The 27,587-nt window shown below is 37.5% G+C and overlaps 1 protein-coding gene across 3 annotated transcripts in view; it reads right to left on the bottom strand.

Moving 5' to 3' along the window:
* LOC117208713 (prolyl 4-hydroxylase subunit alpha-1) overlaps positions 1–27,587 on the bottom strand; it is a 225,314-nt gene that overhangs the window by 39,577 nt on the left and 158,150 nt on the right. For 2 of the 3 annotated variants that reach the window (XM_033450001.1, XM_033450002.1), the window contains one exon: positions 17,199–17,418. In XM_033450001.1, coding sequence (XP_033305892.1) covers positions 17,199–17,389 — 191 coding nt within the window. In that variant the 5' untranslated portion in view covers positions 17,390–17,418. Of the gene's footprint in view, positions 1–17,198; positions 17,419–27,587 lie in introns of those variants that run through there. The other variant, XM_033449999.1, reaches the window with a different exon arrangement.

Here is a 27,587-nt window from a genome sequence, read left to right as displayed (position 1 = left end):
TAATACTTTATTTTTCCTACAAATGCAGTAATAATTTTCAATTTCTCTTCCGTTAATTCTCAATATCTCTTTTATATTCTTCCAATTGATTCTTCTGTATTTTCTCCGACAGAATTGTTTCTTGTTATTACATTTATTATAACGTACATCGTTATAGCCACGAAGAGTAATTTCCTCTTTTACTTTTTTTTCAACTCGATCATAAGTTATATCATACAGCAATTAATAGATGTCGTACGAAGAAGATACGAAGGGAGCGTCCGCTAATTCGCGTAAATGACTTAACATTTTCCGGGACCAAGAAATCCTATCTACCCTTCCACGACTAAAGCCAATTAGTCGGTGTTTCTTTCGAAAACGTCCCACCCTAATCTGGTCTCGGGGTGTAGCGTCGAACAAGATCAACTTCCCGGCTTGTCCAAGCAACTTTTTCCTAATTGCATCGTGCTTATCGCGATACAGAGACGAGGACCGGTTCGCGAGCGGTGCCTAGGGCAATTTCGTCGCTAATTGAAATTTTTACCAGCGCCAGCGCCCCAATAGAAGGCCTGCAAAAATTGGATAACGTCTTTTCGTGAACTTTTCATCGTGATGCAGCGAGAAAAAAAAAAAAGAAGGAAGAAGAATGTTATAAATATTTGGTGAGAGAGCTTCGGGGAGCTTAGATGGTTCTTAAGGTAGATTTTATTCTAATTAAAGCGGGTTTAAAATTTCGAAGAATTCTCTTGCGCTGAATTTTAAGAATTCTTGCTGGATTCTTACAATTTCTTACGAGGGGAAAGAATTTTCATATGTCGTTCGTTATGTCACGGTGGATAGTGATATTTTACGATATTGTGGTACGTAATATATCGGAAATTCTTTGTTTCGGTATTCTCCAACAGTATTTTAATTATTCGATAGCTTACATCTTCTTATTTACTTTAGTCTTTGAAAGTAGTTTTTGACTATTGTTGGCCCAATAATTCTGCTTGCCTCGAGTATCTCTATTATTTCAAACAATAGTTACGATTTCGATGAAACAGCGGATTTTATATCTAAAATTTCCTGAAATATTATGGCTTCCGGTATAAGGATTATATGCAGAATGTATGGCGCAATATATCGAGAACAGGTGTGTAACGTGGACATAAGTGCGCATATTTGAATTGAATCCCTAAACATTTTGTATTCAACGATAGCGGACGGATTTGCTCGAGCTACCATACAATCGACTTGCTTCAGTAGATAGATCCGCTTTTCTCTCTTAAGGGGTTAAGGAAAAATCTTTCTCTTGTCTGACCTTAAAGAAGAACTCTTTTAGACATCAAAGGAGCCTTTAGTGCCTTGGACCGTCCAACATTCGATTCACAGTTCGACTCACGTGTTAATTTCCTACAATTCTTATTTTAGGGAACAGGAAAGAGAAAGTGTTCGTTCCCCGCGGTTATTCAAAATATTAAATTTCCCTTGACAATCACAATGTTAAAAATAAAAGAATTTGATAAAGTAAACGAACCGAACAAATATTATAAATGAAACGTTGCATCAATGGAATATCGGTGGTTGATTCTAAAATTTTTCACCATTGGGTAGCATTTAAGAATCAATGACTCAAGCTTTATTCATATTACAAATTATTTTCTTTAAAATTGGAATGTTGAAATTAAAAGTGAGAAAGCAGATAATCAGCGCTGCGCATTTTATTATACGCTTTGGCACTGGAAATGTGTAAAGTTTAGTTTCTCGCTGATTTTACAACCGCGGTGTATCAGCTACGATAAATTCCACACCACGAAGAAACCTCTAAGACTGAGATTAATCGCCGGTTAATTAAGACACGTTGGAGGCAAGGATAATTTTATCAGGCAGCTAGCTATTGCCAGGGTTAATGCTACGGTGATATTGGCCGAGCTAGATACGCCGATGACAGCCGCAGCTTGATATACATCCCTGGCATTGTCGCGGAGAGACGCCAGACACCCTTCCGCGTGTAACACGCGCGCGCACACGCGTATATATCTATACAAGGTGCTCCGTAATTCACGTATAGTGTATAGTGCAAGGAAATAGCGACGGAGATACGATGGAGACGAAGATAAAAAAATAACAGAATTGCGTTGGAGGTTTGGAGAAAATTTTTGAAAAAATCGAGTTTGAAAACTTGTCAAGTATACGTAGATTTGTATAATTTCCAAGTAGACAGGAGTAGATAATTGATAACAAGTTATTTTATAGCGAAAGTAGATCGAAAATGGAGAATACAATTTTTTCGTTTAAAGCCTCATTTTCAAGAAAATTAACTTATTGATATTCCCACAAATAAAAATTGCTAGATAAAAGTAAAAAAAAATATCTTGTTAGGGATTGATCAATGACAAAATTTCCTGTATTTTTATAATTCTTTGTCCTTTTCTTTTGAGTTTTCTAATCGAATTTTATAAAATTTCGATAGTAACGATATCATCGATTATTTGAAACTTATCTCACAGAGCAAAGGCGTTACTTATGAGATGATACGATATTTCGAATCTGAATTTTCTCGAGAATGAAGCTTCCAAAGTAACTTGACACGATATTTCGAATCTGAATTTTCTCGAGAATGAACCTTCCAATGTAACTTTGTTATTTCTGATTTTCGTCTTATTTCGAACCATAGAATCTCATTGACCCCGTTTGTACTACGAATTATAGACCACCGTGTATATATGTTGTACGTGATGTTAATGCACGCTCACGTTACTGTGTGAACACCGGTTTGACCGTGGTTGAACTCTGTCGCGAACTACCGCGTCTCTGGATTCCACTTGCAAGGAGATATTGTCTCGCGACGTGTGTCAGCGTGTCGTTGCCTACCCACGCCTCGCTGTGACTCGATAAAATTATCCCGTTGACGAGTTACGTTAACGAGCGAGACGCGATACCGTGGATGGCGGTAATTCGGCGAGACGTTAGGGCTGCTTCAGACTGGCGTCGGTTTAAAGTGACGCCTGTGGGCTGGTTTTTGGCGTGTTTAGGGCTAAGAACACGATTACGGGTTAAAGTTAAGGTGATAGTCGGCAAGACGAGATAATTGCTCAGGAGATGTTAGTTTTAGAAATACCTTCTGGGGTTCAGGTAGTTTCCGATTTGTTGTTTAACACTAGAACTACCACACCAGTCAAAATGACTGTTTCTACAATTTTATAAACGTGCCAACCCTCGTTTAGAGATCATGGTCGCAGATGGATTAATAATACCAAAAATATACTACATAACATGGAATTCCTTCTGTAAGAAAGTAATAAATCAATAAATATAAATATATTCTATTATTAAATATTTTTTAAAGACCAATCATTTTGACTGGTTTTGGTAGAAATAGCTTCGTATTAACTACCGGTAGTTTTAGTGTTATTATTCTATTTATATATATTTGTTGATTAATATTCTCGTTAATTCTTTGAGATGTATGTACTATTGAACTAACTCTGGAATATTGTAATAGGCGGTTGTGCATTCATGTCTGGTTTAGTTATTACAAAAAAAGCAGGATAATATAATATATAATTTTCACAGCTGATAAGTTCAAACTGAGAGCTGTTTCAAAAGCTAGTTGTTTCAGGCTTCATTAACAGGACACGAGTTATAATATTTCTTCTGAAGTACTTACGCGCGTTATATCTTTATCGCCAAGATTTCTTGTGTTTCTGACAGCGGATACAACAAATAAAAGTACAATAACACAAGTAGAAGAATATTATAATCACATTGCGAACGTTCGTTCTAAATTAAAATTTCATGCATACTTGAGAGAATAATGAAGAGTGGGATCCCCTTTAAAAAGTTGACATCAAAGTATTATAGCATTAAATTCCACGTAAAAGAGAAAATCATCTTCATTGCCATCGAATCGTTAGGGAAATATGAAAATTGCTGTCGATTCGTTCGATCAGTCGCATCAAAGAAGTATCAAAAAGCTTGGAAGACCTCATTGCAGCTGTTCGTCCATTAGAAATTGAAAATGGAGAAAAAATTCCAGGACCTGCTTTCGTATTCACCGTGCTCTCTTTTTGCTCGTTCGATCGCCAACGACTCGTTAGGCGTGAAAGACGAAAAACGGCATATTGATCGACGTGGTATGTTAACTCGTCGACTGACTCTCGCAATTGAGTCTTTGAGAAGTTAAAGTGATCAACTATATCGTTTAATTAACGTCGAATTTCTCTAAAGGTTACTAAGGCTCATTCCTATAAGTTTGTTTTTGTTGAAATGATTTTTCAAATAATTTCAAAATTTTCTCGTTCACTGACAATATTTCTTTTATTTAACGGGAACCGCATATGTGGCGAAATATTAATATCATTTACTAATGAAATTTCTATTAAGAAGATTCTATGCGAATCCTGTTGAAAATTATGTTCTCTCAAAGATCAGGATTCACGTAAATCCAAGCGATTCTTTCATCAGCAATCGGGAAACGTAGGAAGCACGTCGGAACGTAAAAAATTCGATGGCGAATTAATCTCTTCCTATACTCTCCTCGTTTCGCCAACCAATCTCCTATTCGCCAAAGCCGAAAAAGAAGCAAACAATCGAAGCATCGAAACAATGCAAAATCCACATCGCATTGATCGAAATCTCCTGTGAAACAAAAGGTTACAAAAAATCAAGGAAGAGGAACTCGATGAACTGACTCCGGTGCAGTCGAAAAAGCGTTAATGGGTTAAACTAATTTCACGCGCCATTTCGATCGTTGGAAAACAAACGGGCATCGTTAAAACAAACCATGTCCAACTTCCACCAAAAAAAAGACAAAAAAAAATAGAGAACCGTAACGAAGAAAAAAAGTAAAAGCAATAAAAAAAAAAAAGAAGAAAATTCGGAAAACAGAAAACCGGAACAGAATACAAGATCTCAATTCGCTGTACACGAGAAACAACTTGTTCGATTCTTTCTTTTTTCCATCGAACGACGACCACGTTGGTGCGTTACGCGTTACCCTATCGCGATTTGAATCGGTGTTCGAGTTTAATCGAACGCGTGTATAGGGTTTCCGGCTTCGATATAGCTTGCAAGCTTCGGGAAATTTTCAACTGACCTGCCGGGGGATTGACTTGGCGTTTCGGTATCGGCGAATAATTCGCGATCGATCTACGGGGCGAAACGAACGGAGCTACCTCGTCAAATTTTTCCCGCCGCTCGAAATTTCCAATTAAACGCGCTCGAACGCTCCCGCTGCGCTGGCTGCTGGCCTCTCCGGGGGTTAGTTCACGCGAAATTCACGGAATGCATAAACGGCGACGCGTCGATTTCCGTTCAGGCGATCGGTCCCGCGGCGTTTCCTACGACCGGCACAATCGCAAGCCGAAAGAATTTCGATTTTCCACCACGGTTTTCGCACTCGTGATTGTACTACCGTTTCAATTAGTCTTTCACGGTTGCGATTTTGGCGCCTGAAATATACCATAAATTTTTAGCGACCGATGTGCAACGCCAATTGTCTTCTCATGATTATGAGATCATTTCAGGGCGTTTGCGCAAATTTTTTCTTCATTTTTGTGACTCATGTTTTTAGTTATCGAGCGACTTGAGACGATACGGTTTTATATTGGGCTGGCAACTAAGTGATTGCGGATTTCGTCAAACCACCTAATGACGAAATACGCAATCACTTAGTTGCCAATCCAATATTTCTATTGTTGATTTTCTTAGGTCAGGCTTTCGTTCGAATTTGAAAGCGTCGTTTCGTGAAGATCGAAGATCAGGTTATTTTATCGTTTGTAGAATTTGATTGCTTTTATTATCAATAGATCGTGAATTTTTCTGCATCTTTTTGCAGTTTATATTGTTAGATATAGATGCAACATTGGAAGATTACATTTTCTAATATGTACCTAAATATTCTTTGCATACTTAATTAAATAATATGAAGAAAATGCATAAGTATATGTAATGATGATTCCATCTCGTTCTACAATTATTTCTGAAACATCGTGCCGAAGAACGGAGAAAATCAGCTTGGGGTACAAACACTATTTCATTATCTTACAGGACCTCGAACGTTGTCTTGGAAATGTATAAATTCGCCACTTTGCTCAATTACAGATGGAATAATCTTAAAATCCAATTAGGAGCGAGTCGCGTTTTCAAGAAAATTTGAATTTCCATAATTTATAAACTCACCTTGATAATAATTTGCACGAATATCACAAAGCAGGTAGAATAAAAGTAAATGTAGGAAGAAATCTACTTTTTACTAGAATAGCCATATGTATGTATAAAGTTTGTCAAAGGAAATCAATTTAAGATTCTCTTATCTAGGAAAATTTTCTAATCATAGTCTGTCAGAAAAAAATTATTATTGACTTTATTAACGATAAAAAACGAATGTATAATTAAAAAATTCAGTATACCCATGTACATCTAGTAAAATAATCGCAAATTTTCTCGGCGGACTATTCAATTTGTTCATACGATTTTCCCGCATTTAGCAAATTCTTGGAACCGCGAGAGACGACACGCGATGAGAGTGTTTTTGAAAAATTCGTTGATTCAACGGTCCATATCGAAAATTGAATGAAATCAAGTCCCGTCGGATAGTTTGTAAGCGATCTAGTGAAACGGAGCGACCGCAATTTTGCGATCGGGTAACAATTCAATTAAATTCGAGGGAGCCAGGTCGCCGCCGCCGCTGCCACTTCCGCCACGGGACACATCCGGAAAATTTCGTCGATGCAAAATTTGTCGAGCCGGCTCGGTATAAATGTGCACGCGATCTCGCGACGTGTTTCGAATCGATCATCGTCGATCGGCCGAATTAAATGAATGCTGCACGTTATTTTAATTCAAACGGTAATTCCTTAATGTAATTACACGATCCCGATGATCGATCGGCCTTTGTTTAGTGGAACGATAACTGATTCCGTGTTTGCTTCTTTTGTACCGTTGTAAATTGCCTTTCGATTGGAATTTCAAATGACATTATCTCTGTCTGTAATTTCTTTTTCCATTTCACTCGTATTTACCGTTGCTTACGCTTTCAGAAGAATATGTGTCGTATACGTTTCTTTTATACTGTTACACGTAATTGATTCTCGATTGAAGGTTCACTATATCGTCTTGTGTATTTGTAATGCTATAATTCGAATCCTATTAAATTTTGGTTACAATTTCAATATGTTGTTACGTGTATTTGTCATTTGCTACGTGTCATTTATACTTTCAGTCGTATTGGTTTTTCATTACGTATTCGAAAGAATAATCTGCATATTTATATTTGTTTATTCGCACGTTTCTTCCTTATTCTATATGAATTACTTTACGATTGGAATTTCGGTATATATATGTAATTTTATTGTAGGTATTATTATGTGTATTTTAAAAGTTCGTCTAATTAGGTATTAATCACTCGCGCTGGCAACTTTGACTAGCGTCACTCGAAACGAGAAGGCTCGCAAGAAACTTACGCAAAGAATTTTACACAGACGTGAACACTAATTTATTAAACACTTGATTCTTTCAATTAGGACGTTAAAATTCATAAAGCAAAAGAAGAATTTATCTTATCTATATTCGTATCCCTCTAATTATCTTCAAACTTTTTTAATTTGCAAGTTTCATCTTGGAATCATAACGATTTTCCGAAAGTCTTCTGTTAGCATTTTATTTAACATTTGTAAAGCTGTGACATTTCATCCTATTTGTATTTTTATTTTTATTCCAAAAATCTGTGAATATTGTCATATTTTGCTTTCATTTTCTATGTCTCCATATCCATTCTTTAAATGTAAGATTAATTTCACAATCCTCATTGCCACTTTCTTCCTCATCGTCAGACATCATTCTACACCGCTTCCGTAATGGGAAAACAATTTCATTGCAATCGCTATCGTTATCTCCGCTATCTATTGCAAGTAGTCGTTTTCTTTTGATACTTGTCGAAATAATATCACTAGGTTCGCTGTCGCTTTTTATTCTACGATATAGGTTGAAATTATTAAAATAAACGAAATTTATTGCTTGATTTGCTTGCGTTATAAAAAAATATATTGCAACTATATCGATGACTCCAGGGAACCAGGTGCAATTTGAAACTGTACCTCGACAAATAATCTCAGTCGACGTTGTTTTTATTTCTGCGACAACCGCTTACCAACGTGTGGGACACGAGTTGGCGAATTTGAAACGAAAATATTTCGTCTTTGCCGCGCTAATGGTTAACTGAAATTTCATTTGAATAAATGGAAATCAGACGAAAGAAGCTCTGCTATAGAAGATACGATGGCGCAAAAAATTCTATCTAAAATACCTGCCAACTATAAAAACTCTATTTCCGTCTAAAATGATAGAGTTCAATAACAAGATTCGAACTGGGCGAAGTATCACTGAACGATCACTAATTCGCTACGAGCTATAAGCGATAAAAATCCTATTCCAATAATTCTCGTATCGTTACCCCGATCGTCGTATTATTCAGATGAAAACTGTTTCGTTCCATTGCTGACATCGTTTCGAAGATAAAGATCCAATCGCCTCTCCAATGTTCCCTCCCACTTTCCAGCCATAATAATCGATAATCATAGGCGAATTAGGTCATCGTACCAGGGAAATCTCGACTGAACAGAGACGTCCCAGGCAAATTTCGACGAGAGCGCCCGATTTAAGGCTCCCGTGGGAATCGTGTCGCGTTTAATTGCAGCTTTTTAACGGAGGAATGTCGGCAGCTCGATTGTCGCTTCTGATAAGGATATCGTTGAAACAGAGTTTCGGGAAAACGTTCAGAGCTCTGACCGAACGGTAAACGACTCGTTTCACACGAACCCGAACGAAACTCGCTCGAAGCGAGTATTAATCGTCCCGTTTCGTAGTTCGCGTGCCTTCAACAATATCAATTTGAGCGAATTGACGCGTATTAGAAAATGTTTATAGGACGTAATCATGGTATAATCAGTCAGGCAACGATTCTATGTGAAAATATAAGTGGAAAATAAAGAGTAAGATTTTTTCATATGGCGTTGTTTTCGATAAAATTTCAATTGAAAATTTGTTTAGCGAGTGTGAATTTGGCTAGTTGAAATGTATGTGTGTGCGAAAATAAGTTAAAAATGTAGAAAAAATTTTTTTAAGAAAATAGACTTTGAACATGTTTTGTTAAGAATTGACTTGGTAAACGTATATTGGATACAATTTTTTTGAAAACAAAGAGTCCCATGGGAAGGTTTTATCTTGTATTTTCAACATATTTCTCTACATTGAACGGTGATCTTGTCGACTGTACTATGATTATTAAGATAACTTGCGTAGACATAGTTGGACGTTGGTTTCGATTGTTTATAATTGTCGTCTTTTACCGTGAATTTTCACCGTGACATTCGATGGAAGAGATCTCGCGTTACGTTTCATTATTGTTTTTCTCTCTCTTCTCCCTTTTTTCCAATATCGAGATGAAAATGTGCAGATTGTTTCTGAAAGGTCCTCCGAAGCTCTTTGGAGGACACTACATCGTGTCACGCTCGAACGTTTTTGATATAAGCGATGGAAATGGAATAAAAATCGCGATACGCAATCGCTCTGGGTGTCAGAACGCCGTTGCTCCGAAGAGGTTCGAGTTTGCATACGGAGATACTCCGGCGGTAATTTTCGGAAAAATCTAGTAGCTGAATCTTTTATCAATTTTGTGAGGTAATTTATAAAAAGAAAAATTTATTCTTAATAATATTCATTTTTCTATTGCATCAAGATTTACCGGTAAAAACCCTTTACCGCACAGACGAAAAGATACGATCGTACAGTGTCGTTGTATGATAATAAAAATACAAGTACGTTCCTTTTGAAACTAGCACGCGAAAAAAAAAAGAATTCACAGATTCGTAGAATTTATTGACATTAAAAATATACGATTGTCGCAGGTAAACTAGCCATAGGGAAACCAATGCTCTCCCGGACGTAATAGACAGCATAATGTGCATTGACACTGACTAAAATGCGATTAGTCCAAAAGAAGATACAATCTCGCAACAGAAACAAATACATGTTATACCTAAGAGCCATAGTTTCTCGAATACAGTGGCGTCCAAATATTAATAACAATTACTATATTTTGGATATTTTATGCATACTATGTATATATCAATCATCTATCTATCTATATCTATCGACCATCCATGTACATCATTTTACATTTAAACTTTCCATAAATGCATAAAAATCTATAGTCTACTCATAATGTAATACGAACGTACGTAAACATACTTATACCATCCGCCAAGAATAGTTTAGAGTCGACCGGAAACAACGAGAAGCTTGGAAGGCGTTCGAGTTGCGGACTCCGGTACGAGCCACGTAGAACAGATTCCTTGGAAAGTTGCGGGCAACGACGCGTTCCCGTTTAATATCCAGCAAACCGTCCGAGTTCCGATCGGAATTTCGTGTCGGAAAGTTTCACGCGTGACTTCGCGAAACGATCGGAAGCGTTCGACTTTGCACGCTAATACCGACCGCCATATACCTCCAACTTATCTTTTGATCGTTCTGTGAAATTTCCTTCTGGATATCAAACGATCCGCCTCCTTCTTCGTCTATCGATCTTCTTACGATCGAACTGTCAACGAGAATTCGCCGAACAGATCCTTTGATAAAGGGATTCGGAGGATTCTTGACGAAATTCGAAGATCGTCGCGGAAAGGAGAAAGGATCTTTTCTCGGGAATTCTTCCCGAGGTTTTAGGAGGTTAAACGCTCGATAACAGATCGTCGAAAGGATATCTCGTTGAGTCAAGCAGATGACGCGGAAATAGGCAATATTTAAATAGCATTCTTTGTGGACGTCTCCTTACGAAGCCTTCTTTTTACACGATTTTTTGAATAGCCCTTTTTCTATTTTTCTTTCTTTTTTTTTTGCAGCATCACGAGATCTTTGTCCGTGAAGTTTTGCTTTCCCATTTAGGCTATTTTTCAAGTTTTTCTTTTGTGGAGGTTTCTTCGTTTTTTAAGCCTATTTTTTTAACGGTGTACCTATGTTTACTTTTGGAGAACGACGGAGCTTTTTCCTCCGTAGAGTTTCATTTTTTGCGTTTAGAAATTTGTAGCTTTGTTTCGCGAAGATTCTGTCTGGTCTATTTTGTATTTGTTCTTAGAAAACGAAACTTTTTCCGTGAAGCTTCCTCTTTTTTCACGTGATTTTTTGAACAATGCTTTTGGTGTCTATTTTTGGAGAATGATGAAACCTTTTCCTATAAAGCGTCGTTTTTCGTTCTACATAGGTCGTTTTTTGTTTTTAGAGGATGATGGAACTTGTTTTGTTAAGCTTCGTTCGTTTATTTACGACATATTTTGAATAGTGTCTTTTTATTTTTATTGATAAAAGAGTAGAATCTTTTTACGAAGAATATTCCTTTAAGTGATTTCTTGAATAGAATGATAATTGCGTAGCAAATAATCGGATCTAATGTATCCTTCTAAATATTTTTGAATAGTATATTTTTGCGGATATTTTCCGAGGAAAAGTAAAACCGTTTGATGAAATATATCGTTGTATCCACGACATTTTTAAGATATTTCTTCGTAAATATTGCATTAGCAGAAAATAAAATATTTCTGCAAAATGTTTTTATGATTTTTATACGACGTTTATTACGCATACATTTTTGAAAATAATTGCAAAAAGCTCATCTCAACATGATATTACACAAGTTCGAGCAGGTTTCACGAACGTACTAACAGAAATAGCGTAGTTCTTTCTTTATTCCTTTCCAATAAACGTCGAACGACTTGCCATAACTTTTGCCAACCAGACAACAATAAAAACAGAAAATTCGATAGAATCGAGAATGAAATGTGATTTTTGATTCGGCTGTAAATAAAGTTTCGTTGTAAATAGATGTACGCCTGATTAAATTTTTACTGAGAAGCTTACCCGGTTTTTTCCTGCGAAAAACGCTAAAAACTTTGCAGATTCCTTTACAATGCGTAAAAACATGTTCGATCGAATTTGCAAAACATCGTGCAATTCGTATCAAATGCGTTTGCCATTTTCTGGCTTTGCGAAACGTCACGCATTTTATCATTCGATTCATTCCCAATTCGTTCACGTTCAATTCAATCGTTACCATATTTTTTATTAACATAATTAAAGAAATGAAAGAGAAACAGGAAATTCGATGGAACCGAGGATGAAGTGTGGCTATTGATTCGGGTGCAAATGAAGTTCCCTTGTAAATAGATCTACGCCTGATTAAATTTCTACCGGAACGCTTCCCAGGTCCCCTGGGAAAAAACACTACAAACTGTGCAGATTCGTTTACAAGCCGCAATAATATGTTCGATCGAATTTACAAAACATCGTGCAATTCCTATCAAATGTGAAATCCGTTTGCCATTTTCTGGCTTTTCGAAATGTCACGCTTTTTATCGAATTGTTCCTCTTATAAATGTTATGTAGAGTTTCAGATATTTTCGATCAGTCAAATGGAAATACGTTTGATAGCTACACGCGGTTTCGCAAATATGCATAGTATTTGCAAAGTTGCTCGAGGCTTGACTAAATATTTTTTATTCGGTTGGCTCCATGCCAAAAACGCGCAAGTTCTCCGGGCAATTCTTTTTTTTTTCGAAATTATTCCCTGGATGATTCCGAATCGGATCGCGGTCGATCGTTCTGCTTTTTGGAAATACGTTGTTCGTGCGTTTCAATTTTTCGGTGTGGCTGAAATGTGACAAAGCTACCGACGTAAATAAAACCACCGTTTTCTACGTTCGAAGATTTTTCATTCGTTAGTTTATAGTTATATTATATTATAGTTACAGCAACAATAAGTAATTGTCAAGTAATTAAATAATAATAGAAATGTATCGAAACTAGAGTAGACGCGCGAGAAACTTCAGTTAATTCGAACTTTCAACTTAGGAAACGTACGCAAAACGTAAATTTTCGTGTTGGTTTACTGAAAGGAGCGACGCGGCATCGCGTTCTTCGTGGTGTTCTTAGCGGTTATGCAGGGAAGATCGGTTGCAATGGAGTCACATGGCGGGCATCCCACTCGCACGGAATCTGCCTGAAGCCACTCCAAACACGCGGCTGCACGCGCGTTCTCCGAATCTGTCGGAGAGTCAGCGTGAACGTCCAGAAAATTTGCGTGTTACGCGAAGCTGCCACGCGAGAAATGTAAACATTAAAGCGTACGTGATGAAAGAAGGGGTTCGTGTAACTTGGCTTGTTCCTTTAACGTCAGACACAGCTGGCAAACTTTCGTGTTCATAATGGATTTCAGATTAATTTCCGCGTATTTCAATGTTTGGATTAAATTGCAGTAATAATAGTATTGAATCAGATTGTTTAAACGCTCGTAGTATATTTCATGTTTGGATTAAATTGTAGTAATCATGGTATTCAATGTGACGATTTAAATGGTCGTAGTGTGTTTCGTGTTTGGATTACATTGTAATAATCGTAGTATGAAATGTGATTGTTTAAATGCCCGTATCGCAATTTCTATTATTCTCTGTTATTAAAAATAATACCCGTAACGAATATAATGATCTTTCTGTTCTGATCATTTTTCTATTTCAAGGTTAATTAATTCGCGAATAATACATCCCGGAGCTACTAAAACGTTACGACAATGAATTTCTCCAGGAAATCAATAATTCGTCGTTTTCAGGATAATTAGGAGGAACGTTCACTCCATTAGAATGGAGTTTCGTAAAGTCCATTGTGATAACTAGTTATTAATGCGGGCATTTCGATTCCCTCGGCCTCGCCTTCGTGGGATGTAACTGACAGCAACAATCGTTATTCGAAGGAAATTTTGGCGAATGTTAGTCGAATGGTTGGCACGTGACTCGATTGCGATTAGAGAGTTTGAATGACTGTCGAACGCACGCGTATACGACTGCGAGACCGTAAAAGCTTCGCGAATCCAGCCACCGTTTGCGATTTTCCTTCCTTTTTTAGAAACGAAACTTTTCCACCATTTTATCGTCAACGGTCTGTTATACTATTTTTCAGATAGAAAATTTGATCTAATTTTACGATGAATATATTTCACATTTTTACGAAAACTATTCCAACTCTAGATTTAAAGATAGAAAACTGATTTTCTATCTTTTTAAATAAAGGCAAATCTTCATCTTTCAATTTTATGTTCTTTAAGGATGAAATATTTCGATAAAATTGCAGCCAGATATCCTGACTTCGTTTTAAAATTCTTTTTCTATAATTTGGTTATTTCAAACAATTTGGTTGGTTTCAAACAATTGCAAATTTCAACAGTTTCAACTTTAAAAGCGCCCATATCTTCTTTCACGATTTTCCAATCGAAAACATATCGTAGAACACAAAGAAATGAAACAGGAACAAAACAAAAATTCGAAAATTTCGATTGCTTTCAACGTTTTCAAATTGCAAACCCTTTGATATTTTCTACTATAGCTCCCTACGCGTAAATATTTTTCAAGATACGAGGCAATACAACAAAATATCATGAAATAAAGATAGAAGCGAAACAAAAATTCAAAAACTTTCCACTATTTCTCACGTTTCCGTAACTTAGAAATCCGAGCATCCTCTTGCCCGCTAATCCATCCAAATATGACAAATAGAACGCTGTTAAAATACAAAAAGACTAAAAGCTAAACTAAAAAGCCAAGAACTGGCGTTCTCGAAGTTATCAAATCCAACGATCACAATATCTTTTCTTTAACTGCGGAAGATACATTATCTTGCACAAAGAAGCGTGATGAAACAGTAGAGAAGAATTGAACGTAACTTGAAAGAAGTTTAATCGTTCCCAACGGCTTCAAATTTATAAAACAACCAATATCCTCCTTCTCCTTCTTCCACCTGGCGATAGACCGCGAAGAGAAGAAACAGCACGCTGGAAGAAGAGGATGAAAATAACGTCATCCATTTTGCCGAAAAGTAATTACACGGTGGCCGGATTAAAAATGAAAGGGACAGCTCTAGCCTCGGAAATATTGCAGCCGTGCGGACGAAATCGTCGCGCGTTTCTAGGACGAATCCCGCCGGACTGCCTCGAGAAATGAACGAAGAAAGTGAAAGGAGGAAGCAAACGAAAGTGAAAGGAATAAATAGAAAGAAGGTAAGAGAGGGCATGAGGAAGGTGAAAGAAAAAGGTAGGGTGGAAGAAAGCTGCGGTCCAGCAGCCACGTTCGTAACGTTTTTCGTCCGGGTCCACGGGTTCTCTTATTTCGCCGTTGCCCTCGAAATGGCCAAGGCATCGGTATCGAGTCGGGCAACGCGCCAAATCACACCCCGGGGAAGATAAAAACGAGCGACGAGAGAAGAAGGGTTTGGGAATTATTGGGAGTGCCGGAGGCTCGGTGGAGAAGGCGCGAAAGGGGGAATCTTTTTTATATTCTTGCTCGGGCTTTTGTCTGGGCGAAGCCCCGAAAAAAATCGACCGGGACGTGCCGCGAATACGGTATCCACCATTCGATTATCGTATCCGGCGGCCATTCGAATTTCGAGCAAACCTTTTTCCGTCGTCTCTTTTTTTATTGTCCTTTTTCTTCCTTTCGTTTTAATGTCTTTTCGTTGCACGTAATTAACGGAGGAAGATATAATTAGAAGATTCGTTGGAAGGTATGGAATATGGTGATCAGGCAATGGGGTTTGATAACTAATTATATGATAATTGATCGATAGGGCTTGTTGAAACCACGTGATTTCCTTCTATTTCGATCTTTTGTATTGCATTGTGATTACAGAAGGAGGATTTCGAAGTACCTTCCAAATGGTAATTAAAGGATAATGAGATGGTAATTAGGTAACGACGGGGGTTAAGACGATGTTCTTTCTTTCGCTATGTTCTGCTTTGACTTCTTTCATTGTGTAATTGATACAACGTGATGATATAAATCGAAGAACTCGTTGTAGAAGATATCGTTGAAATTGCCTGTGTTTTTTACCATTTAAGTAAAGTTATATTACACAGACTGTTACGAAACGGCGACTAAATACTGTGAATGGAACAAAGAGCATGAGAAAATTTCAGTTTCCTTCAATTTCGAAATAACGAACAAGCCCTGTTCTTCCAGCAAAATTCCACTTTTAATCGGAGATAGCTTTCAATGCTTTTCCCATGGCTAAATACACTATACGGCAAGTAGCGAGCAAGAAGATAAGAGTACCAACAAGAATACAGGATAAGTTTTCAAAGACAAGATTACGAGGCTTCGAACGAGTCGTAGAAAATATAGAAGGTTAGCGGAACGAGCTCTTTTCACGGTAGACGATTGCAGGGCGTAAAATTATATCGGGCTATTTCTAAGAGTATCGTCCAATAGAGGGGAATAACCGATAATCCTTGGGTCGAATCCCGTACCGAGCTTACCACTGTATAATTGCCCGGCCCGGATTCAACGAAAATTTACGGATACGCATTCACCATTTAACGTCCCTCTCGATGCTGCTTAATAACCTGCTATTAAATCTTCCGATTATACCAGTCTAGTTATCACGCACCACGCTGATCAAAGATTTTACAGTCCAGTTACTATAGTGACGCGTGTTTGCCTCGCTAATGAACGACTTTCTTTTATCAAGCAACGGAATTATCCACGATTAGTAATGTCGTATAGACAGTCGTTAGCGATTTCGCAGCTACAAATGTCTACAAATTAAACGTTATGGGCTAACAAAGAAAAAGAAAGAAAAAGAAGAAACATATTGGACTATCGTTTCCTAGAGTTTTCGCCAACATTGCGTGTTTATTAAATAATTCTTGTGTAAACTTTCTGGAAATTTCGTTTGTAACTTTTGAAACACACCTACAATACAGGAAGTTGAATGAAACTTTCGGTATTGACAATTGTTGGAAACTCGTGGACCAATTCTAAGAAACATAAAATTTCAAATTTCGAAATATACCAATTTCTTCACGCCACGCGAATTTCAGTGCGCGAAGTCATTTTCGAAGTCTACATTGCAAGACAGAATCTTCAAGTAAAATAAATAAAATATTCTCAATAATTGACAGTAGGCGGAAGTACAATAGTATCGAGTTCAAAGCTCGAGGCGCATGACCAATAAGGAAGTTAATCACCGACATGATATACCATATAGTTGCTCGTATGGTCGTCTAACGATGTTCTAAAAGTGTATGTTTCGCGAAGAGACGATCGTCGTCGTTTCGTGTGGCATAACCGGCGTGTAACGAGCTCGTTAAACATCCTCGAGCATAACCAAACCCGTGGGCTAATCACAGTTGTAAAACTCACTTTCTCAGAGTGGCCAGACGTTCTTCCTGTGCTTTAATGTAGCCGTTTAGCGTGTCGATGAGTACCGCCTCCGTCTCAAGCAGCTCTTCCATATCCGCTAACGCGGTGTAAAGCTCTGCGACGCAGCCATTTTGCAACCACGTGCCCGTAATCGAAATTAGAACGACCACAGCGATTATATTCGACGACATCCTTCCGTTTCTTATTCCCTTTTGGTATTCTGCAATCATAAAACAACGACAAACATAGAGATAAAATGAATAAAAATAAAAAGGATATACAGTGACTTGCGAAAAGTATATTGCTTACTTTCGTCGAATTTTTTTTATAAATTGTTATGCGCGTTATACGAAATTTTGTGATATGTCGTTAGCTTTGTAACGAGATTATGATGCTTTTGATAGTAAAATTTGAAACCAGCCTGGAAAGATATTTAGTAGTTAGAAGACGCTTATTGCAAACGGTATACTCAGTGAAAAATTGATATGTATGGTGAACAGAAGTCTTAATCGTCTTAATTGTGACTTATTAAATATAGTAAATGATTGATTCCTGAAACCTTTTGGTGACATCTTCGACGTGTATGCTTAAGAACAAATATCTTTCAACTTTAATGTATGCACGTTTTCACATTCAATTGAAACGTTACGAATATAATCACTAGATTGCGGATTTCTATCCAACTACATATTTTTATTAACATAACTATAGAAATGGGAGCTACGTAAAGGTTTATTTCACTCATTAAATCTTATATCATAACAAGTACTTCGTTTCTAATAGTTTTTGTATTCTTGCATATTATGTGCATCTCATGGATTTTTTCACCATTTGATTTCCCATAAATACGAAAAGTTCCAAATGTTGTCTATAACGTATACGTAAAAAGTTTGTAGTGTTGGAATACTTCCGTGAGCCACTATATCTACAAATCGGTAATCTTTGTCTACAAATCGGAAGCGGATTACTCTCGCCCCTGCGCTGCCTGCCAGCTTTTCCACCACGCACAGTAGAGTGGGACACTAGAAGGATGGCGACGCGAAGGGAGAAGCGTGTAATCGAAGCAGCATCGGCGATTCGTTTGGCCGATTAATCGTCGCGGATACTCGATCGACTCTCGTTCTCTCTCGTCCCGTTTTCGTTTTCGCCCTATTTTGTCTCCGCTCTCCAATTCTTACCCCGCGTTCACCACTTTCATCTCCTAACGCTGTCGATAGAGCGGCTCACTTTTTCGGATGAAAAAAAGCGACACTAACGAGCACCAAATGAAGATAGATGGCTATCAATTAATCACGCGTGCCGAGAAAAAAGAATTTTTTTCGCAGATTGATTCGAACCTTCGTATTTCCGCGTGCTTAACGCGCGCACCTTTCTCACGCTGTTTGTCTAACGCTTCATTTGGGTAACGCAGGTCTGTATAATATTTAGCATTTGACGAAGCCGGCACATCTTATGTCTTTGAAATGATTTATTCAGGAATTTTTAGTTTGATTAAGTCTCTATAACGTTTTCTGATAGTCATAGATTAGCGGCTATAAAAATTATTTGCACGTGTGCCACTGAAGCGTTTCTTTACTATCAGGTTCTGCATTTCATTTTTGTAGTTGTATGAAAGTACTACTATATATAAAGTAAATATACTTGTATTTAAAATTGAAATTTAACATACTTGGGTAATTAACTTACACGTAAATAGGTACAGTGATGTGCAAATACTTTTTGTAGCCACTTGTAGCCATATACCTTTTGCAGATGGATGAGAATATTTTTCAATTTTGTTTTATTCATCGTATTATCTTGTTATTGTATTTGCTGAAAATTGGCATTGGGTTATTACTAAATGATATTTAACAATGAAAATTGGTTCGCGTCTTTTTGTCACGTAAAAACATTTTGGTGCTCCCAATTACTCTTGTCAAATTCCTCTTATTTAATCGTTAATTAATTGATAAAAATGATTCTCGCAACAGACCGATAGCATAATGTAATGCCACTCGATATTTCTTAAGCATTGTACGTAAAAATATATAAAACGCTAAAAGTACGATACTCGTAACATTTTTGAAATTACATTCGTGAAATTATAAATTTACATAAATCCAGTCCACTCGTAGGCAACCAAAACTGCAATCCCAGAGATTTAACTAAAAATCACACGGTGATATCAACTCGGTGGAGAGTTTGACTGCGTAATCGCGATTCATCACGGTTGCCCCGTGATGTTTCAAACTTTCCTTCTGTTCCATTTCTTTCCAACTGGTTTCGTTTCCTCTGCCGCTCGTTTCCAAGTCGTTCGTTAGTAGAGTATCCAGTTTCCACGATGTCTCGAAAAAAGTTAGACGAAACTCTCGTGATTGCATTAGCATTCGAAGTTTTCGAACGAGAATCCACCCCCTCCGCACGCCTATTCGTCGCTGTTCGAGCGAGGCTGCCAGCAGATCCTCTCTTTCGCCATGGAACTTTACCAGGAGAGAGGAGAAGTCTTCCATTTCTGGCCGGGCGCATCTCGTCCGCTGTTTGCCGATTAAGCGAGTGCCGTTTAATTGAACTGAATATGCAAACGTCTTGGTTGAATGGTGATGCTTGTTCGTCGACGTGCCTCGAATCAAACGTGCGATACAAACAGGTGCGCGTGGACGAGCAAGCGAAACGCACTCGACAACTTTTGATAAAGCATTCGCCATGATTGAAATTGATATTGCCATTTGTGCTCTAGGCGCGGCTATAAACCTCTTGCATTTGTCCGAACACGAATGTAATCGCGTTAGCCGAGATAGAGTTTTAACGGAATCGATGGACGTTTATTGGTCTGTTTTGTTTTCTTCGGGGACTCTGCATGTTTTTTCGCTATGTGATGGATCGTCTGGCAAATTGGATATCGATAAAAGTAGGCGTACAGTTTGGACGTTTTTTTCTTCTCAATAATTGTAAAACGAATAGTTCAGTCATTTTTTTGGCAATATAATTAATATAGGTTTTCTTTTCAAGAAAAATGTTACAAAATGGGGAAATTATTTGCTATATCGAAAGATCTTTGTGCTGAAGCATCGGTGATTCTAATAGGATCGTAGAACGTGATAAGTTTTGGTACAATGTCGTTTCGAGACTCTTGCGAGTGGAATTTTTGAACTTCTTCTGCAAATGGGAATTCGTAAAGTGAGAATTATCTGTATTTATTACTCCTTTCGTTCTTCAAATATTCGAAGCTATCGAACCCTTTTACAAAAAGAAACATAAGAAAAGCGATTTTATTCATTCTCGTGAATAGTGTTTAATATCGAACGTTGTAAGTGTATGTGGAAGCTAGGAATACAACGTGGCGGAGGTTCGTCACGAGTGTTTCTTCAGGTTCACTCTTGCTCGTAGGTAACGCGTTAATATGCAAGGTATTCCGTAAGCTTTAAAATTCACTGGGAATACCGCATCAGGAATTCCTTCGACGGCGATTCCTAACTTCTCGCCACGTTCCATGCGTTCCTTAACAAAAACGTCCGAGATAAAAACGACTTACTCGAGACTTATAGTTAGCTCCTCCCTAACCACAAACTCGTTCGCTGTGAATCATTCGACGCTTTATTAACTTGCTAAACGACCCCCACCGAAATTTGCGGGGGACGCCGGAAGCTATTTTAATTAGAAGTGACAGTACGCGTAGTTTCATAAATATTCGATATTTTTTATCCGAAGCGTTTCAAAGTTTTTGATAAAGTTGATGGGGAATTGAAGATTTTATTAATTAATTCTACTCTTCCATCCTTTAAATATTCGAACGTATTGACACTTCCTTTATAGAATTATTATTTGGTTTCTATCACACTTTAGCAAATAAGACGCACATACACAGTTTCTTTCGTTGTGGCTTCACCTTCTTTGAAAAATTGTTCCTTTCTTTCAGGACACTATGAAAGGCAGCTAATTCCGGACGAAATTTTCATTCCAAAAATTAACAAAATATGATTTTTGTCATATTTGTATATCTCTTTATATCTTTTTGAAAACACATAGAAGTAATAAATAATTACAGAACTGTACAATAATGCAGATATTTAGAAAATATTCGTCTTTCGCGGAGCGTAAATTCTGGAAAACTTGTCGGTCGCTTCTTAAGCTATCGACCGACGTTTCACCTTTTTTCCCTGGTCCAGAGGGTCGTCAGGCCGATCGCAAATTAAAGAAAAATTCTCTAATCGAGTTTCCCCCAGCGCGTTCGTGTGCTTCATCCCGACACTCCAACTTCTCCGGACTGAGGATTAAAGTTAGGGAACCGAGCGACTTACACCTACCCGATCGCCGATTTATTCAGTCACGCTTCCACAAACTTCCTTCTTCGTCTTTCCGCCCTTTTTACCCGGTCGTTCGTCAGCCACCCCTTTTGTTCCTAGTTCACGGCCACTCGAAAGTTCAAAAGCGGTTGCTCGAGCACGCGAATCGAGTGGCTTCCAAAAACTCAGCGGCAGACAAATTATAAATAAAAATGTCAACTCTACCGATCCTTCATGGAATTGCATTTGTTTTTTTTTTATATATTCATACTTCTTGTATGTCCATTTTTTGGTTGTTCGTATATTAAGCATTTTCGACAAGTTTCTTTCTGAAACCTCGCGCGAGATTTACTTTAGCTGCTTACAGTATTTGTGTAAATAAAAAGTATATCGTTAGAGTAAAGTACAATATTCGGAGAGATGTTTCAGATGTTTTTGTAATTATTAGAAATATGTGCGCGTTTTTTTGTTTCTGTAATATTACTGTAGGCTTTAAAATTGAAATATTGCTATATGTATATTTATTTATTTTTTCGTTTATTATATTTACTATATCGTTTAAGGTATACTCATTTACATGTAATACATTTAGGTATGCACTGAGAGTTGATATTTTTTTATGGAAGTGATAGAGTATTTCTTATTATTTACAAAGAATCATAGTAACATAGATGGGAAAACTAACATCGTTCCAACAAATGAAAATACAGATCTCATCCTTTAACGAGCTTCCACGAGAAGATTGAATTTCGAAAGATGTCCAAGAATATTTAAAATCGAATTTTACTGAATTTCAATTGATCATCTTTAAATAATATTTTGTTTCTTTAGTCGTTTAGAACTAAAACGTTTCCGTAATTGTTCTCCATATTTATTATGCAACGATTAAATAATTAAATTAGATAAATAGAATAAATAAGATAAGTCAAGTGTTTTTGAATAAGTATTAAAGTAAATACCCACTATATAGATAATTTGTTCAAATGAAATCGGCAGTCAAAGGGTTTTAAGCGAACTGGTAGCAGCGCAAAAGGGCAGTGAAAGGTTGTTTGGACGTTTTAAAGAGTTTTAACGATCTTTCGAGGACTTTCATTTTGAAACATTTTGTATGTCGACTTTTAGTTGGGAGTTGGAAGAAATTCTCAAGTGTTTTACCTGTGATATTCGACTGATCTTTAAAGTTCGAAGGGAAGGGGTTGTTCTCCCTCGTACTTTTCTCCTTTCGTCGATGATTTCAAAATGATTAGTTGGAAAGTAGTGTCGGTGATTTCGTTGAGAATATTATTGTACAATAAAATCCGATGATAAACAATGGTATCAATTACGGCTGATTTTCGATATTAATATTTAATATTGTAAAAGTGGATGGAGCACCCTTTATTGTGCTTGGAATTACGTAGAGTACCGTTGATACGGGCTGGCTCGTTTCATTGTTCAAAATTGGACAATGAATTTTCTACGTGTGACACGTTCTATTTCAATCAATCGTCCTTCATATTTAAAAATGTAATTTCTACTTATATAGAAAGAAATTATATTTGTACATTAAAGTGGAAAATTAAAAATATCACAAAATAAGCCACTGTAAATGAAGCAGCATTTCGCAAATTTGGAAGCTTAAACATCTTTTACATTCAAAAAGTAAGAAACAATCGGAAGCTGTATCGTTCGAATCGAATTATCGGAACGCAATTGTCTGCTTGCAAATCTTAGTTTTCGTTCTTAACATAAATGGAGAAAAAATTGGTAAAAAAGAAAGCCCGTAGGACACGAAAAACAAGAAAGACACGAAAATAAAATGAAAGAAAAATCAGGATTCTCCCCTCCATTGTGCGACGCGAAAGAAGAAAGGCGGTTGGCGGAGAAAGTGGCGGCGCGAGGGACCCCCTTAACGTTTTACAAACTTTTGGAAACGGCTCTTCTTCGGTTTCAATGGCCCTTCTCGCCCCTCTTTTCTCTTTTTCTCCTTCCCTCGGATCTTTTTCTTTTTTTATCCGGGGAAAAACGAGGAAAACGATTGTGCGGAACAAAGGGCCGACTCGTTCGCGAGAAACGCGTTTTCGCCTTGGCTGATGGAACGGCAGAAAAGAGAAAAACGAGATTCGCGAACGAACGCGCGCCAACGACCGGAAATCTAATTGTTCCAGCGTAATTCAGCGTGGCAGACCGCGCTTTGACCAGCACTTCCATTTATTCCTGTGACCATCGGTGACTCTGTCGCGGTCGACTCAAAACCGAATCTAATCTTCTTCCCGAACTGTTGTCGAAATCTGATTACCGGAAGCTCGATCCTTTCGACTTGTGTTGTCTTTTATAGTCGTGCCATCTCGGCGACTTCTTGTTAGTTTCGAAAGAAAGGTAGAGTTTTGCCGGAGGCTGGCGAGTCTGCACACAGTTGCGAATCTTTGTGATGTACTTTGAGGTAGATGGAAGAGGTTGCTTTATCAGTAGACTTGACGTACTGATAAAACAACTTTATCAGTAGACTTGATGTAGATTAAATGTCTAGGAATTTATAAAAAATCTGTCCTTTCTTTTGGATGTCCTTTTTTTGGGGGAGGGGGGGGGGGTCGGAAAAAAACCGATTTTTTGAGAATGTTGGTGATTTTCTAGTTGCGAATCATTCTGGTACATTTTGGTGTAGATGAAAGTGGATTTTTATGAATTCAGAGGAATTTTAAGCAGCGTATTGTATCAATTACGCGAGCTTGTCTGTGGTTACTGTGAACGCATTTTCTAATTATTCGCCGTGATGACGAATGCATACATTCGCAAGAATCATTAGCTGTATTTGAGTGTTCTCGTTTTATATGGTTATATATAATTATTTGATCGTCATATACAATGGTATACTTAATATGAATAGATAGCGACAAAGCATTTCATAGTTCCTGTTTTATAGCCTGTCTTTTTCCTCTAATTAAAACTTGAATAATTGTTAGCAAGTTAATTGCAAGTTGAACTAACGACAGCTTGGGGGGACGCTTGTTATATCATTTGGAATTCGCTCGGTGAACAGCCAAAGAGAACTCTTAAGCTGATATTTTAATAAATCTTCCGTTTTTTTTTTCAATTTAATTTTCACATTAAAATTCCATTACATTGCCGCAATTTGTATTCTAATTAAGATAATAATAAATTTAAATAATTCTATCGATGATATATAATAATTAAACAGCGAATATTTATACAAACTCGTATTTATTTTCACACGACTAGAAGAATGGAATGTAAATGAATATTCACAATCATGATTATATTATATTACGTTGAATATTTTTGCGTATTACATGCATTTTGTATGTTGGCGCATTTGAATAAAATTCAAATGAAATGAATGCACGAACATCGAGAGTTTAATAATTATAAATTGGGATTAATAATCGTATAGAGCAGATATTTATGGGAATTCATAGCTTTATGAACGTAATTATAAAAGATTTGTACTTTGAATACATCACTTTTGCATCGCGTGTCCATTTCATATATTTTTCATCCTTCAAATATCTGAAAAATACATAAAAATCCGTAATCCACTAATAATTTGGCACATTATGGTGGAAAAGGTATTCTCAGATCAAGTCGTTCACCGTCCACAATACCTTCCTATCCTTCAAACAATGAAACAATATCGATTTACTGATAAACCTGATTACAAAAATTGTTGATCTAGTGATTCGATTTCCACATTTACGATATAACGATATCTGATAATTTCATCAAATTCCAGTACTGTCTTCTTCAACGAAATGTCCCTTAAAAGTTGCTCGGCTATTTTGAAAATTCTCTGATTCTTCCCTGCTGCGCGAATTTCGTCCGTGGAGACCACCGTGTTCATTTTAACATGGTCTAATTTGCCTCGATCGGCGCTCGATTAACCGTGGGAAGTTGAATTTCTCGTATCGGCCGGCAATTTGCACAAATTCGCCCGGCGAAATTCATAGAAATTCACGCGGGACGGCCGGAACTAATGGATCCAGTAATACACTCGTAGAAACTCGTGAGCATAAATTAACAGTTTCCCCTGTTTCGAAACCGGCCATTTCTGAAAACTCCCGCCAATCGAAACAGAGTTTCTGCGGATCACCGGCTATCAACTGCAGCCGTACAGTCTACTCATTCGCGAATGGAATCGTTTATTTCGTCCATTGTTCCGAGTTTCTTGGTATATCGGCCATTCGGTAATTTTCGAGACAGACCAATTCACCAGAAGAAAACCTTGTATTACTTTATCCATATTAGGAATTATTTTACCGATAAAACTACCAAGTTGTTACACTCGCTTTAATAGGTGCTAGAATTTTATTAAATTGGTTACAGGATTATACGGATTATTGTGTCTTGTGAAAGTGTTTGAACATTTATTAGAGAAAAATCTCATGTTACATGTTCTATGCGTGTGCTATATGAAACATCTTGAAATATCATTGTTTCGCAGGATCGTACTCGTAAAATTCGAAATCGATAAAAAAAAGAATATATATGGAAGTTTCAAGATATTTATTGCACACATATCTTAATACAAAATTAGTATACAGCATGAATGCATCCTGAACCGTCTGAGGCATATAATAAATGTTAAAGATAGTCCCATCGAACACTGACCCTTGTTAATACGATGGAAATTCTCCGTTTAAATACTTTGGTGATTTCCGCGAAATAGGTACTCGTACTAAATACCCGGATTAAATATCTTCGGATTTCTTTCTAATTTAACCGGTACAATCGCGATCAAGTCTCACAAGAGCGCCAATGGAGTTTCGAAATCTTTCGTACAACGTACATAACACATAAAAAATATCTACAAGTATTTGAATACTTTCGTGAGCCTGTTTATCATCCCCGTAATCGAGTTCCACTGTCCATTCACTTTCATAGCCACCGTTGCAGCTACAGATTAAATTCGTTTTCCGAAATTCTCCGATCTTCTGGTGACATTCAAAGGGCTACAGATGGTGAAGGATAGGTTGGTATAAGGGTTGAAAGGCGGCATCCGGAAATCTTGCTGAAAGGACGGCGTTAATTAAGCGCCACCCCGGAAGAATAGACGCTCGAGGAATGAAAAAAGAGAGAGAGAGAGAGGGTTGAAACCACTGGCGCAACGGAGAACTAAGGTAAAAAGAGAAGACTGGCCGCGGGAAAGAGACTGGAAGAAAAAGCGGAAGGACCACCACCACCAGAGCAGCCACTATATCGTTAAAGTGTGTAGTGTACAGCGTACAACGTTTGCCACGAGGTAGAAAAAGAGCAGCCAACCTTCGCCTTTGCAGGCCACTTCTCTCAGCTTCCGCTTCCTCTTCCTTCGACGCGCTGGTACACGGAATGCATCGTGATTCTTCCGCGTTCCCAATGCTTGTGCTTTAGTTGGGCGAAGATTCTGAACCTGATTTTCAGTGTAATCGAGGCTGACTGCGAGAATGACAGAAAAGAATGTTAGAGAGTTTGACTTGGTATTTGGTAGATCGTCGCTTGCTTGTTATTTTGGCTTTGGTTTTCAGTTTTATTGAAATTGACGGCGACGAATTAGATGGATCTCTTGGGGTTGATACTGATATATAAATAATTCTTATCTGTTATTTGGTTTTCGATTATCGATTATTTGATTTGCGACGTGAGCGTATTTTGGACTTTGAATGGGTACGAGGTGGAGCGCTTTTATCGTTGTTCTGGATCTAATTTTGTAGACGAGGGTAATGAAAGAAATCGAAGGATTTGCTGGAGTTATAATTGATATACTATTGATCGCTGTTTGGTTATTATTTCGGTTGTAGATTTAATCGCAACTGGACGGTACATGACATTGTTTCATTGTTATTTTGAATTGTCTCAGACGTGATGTAAGAGACTAAAGTATTACTTGGTATTAGAACGTTTGGATCAGATACGTGGCAATTCGAAACTCTGATAAGATCGTAAACCACCATACGTCTCCCATGACAAGAATCAGAAAAGACTAGCCCTTTGACGATTGAACCGAAAAATTCAAAATTGACGGTAGCCGGTCCTCCGACGGTCGAAATATCGAGTAGAAAGTTTCCAGCAACAAATTGTCGTTGGCCCTCTCAAAGGGACCACTCGTCGAACCGTGAACGAGCATTGTTTCCGACCATTCCTCGTTCCCCAGGAA

Source organism: Bombus bifarius, unplaced genomic scaffold (genome assembly GCF_011952205.1).
Source record: "Bombus bifarius isolate JDL3187 unplaced genomic scaffold, Bbif_JDL3187 scf7180000008161, whole genome shotgun sequence".
In the NCBI taxonomy this organism is placed as follows: Eukaryota; Metazoa; Arthropoda; class Insecta; order Hymenoptera; family Apidae; genus Bombus; species Bombus bifarius.
The sequence above is the reverse complement of the archived record's forward strand: the minus strand, read 5'-3'. Positions and strand labels throughout refer to the sequence as shown.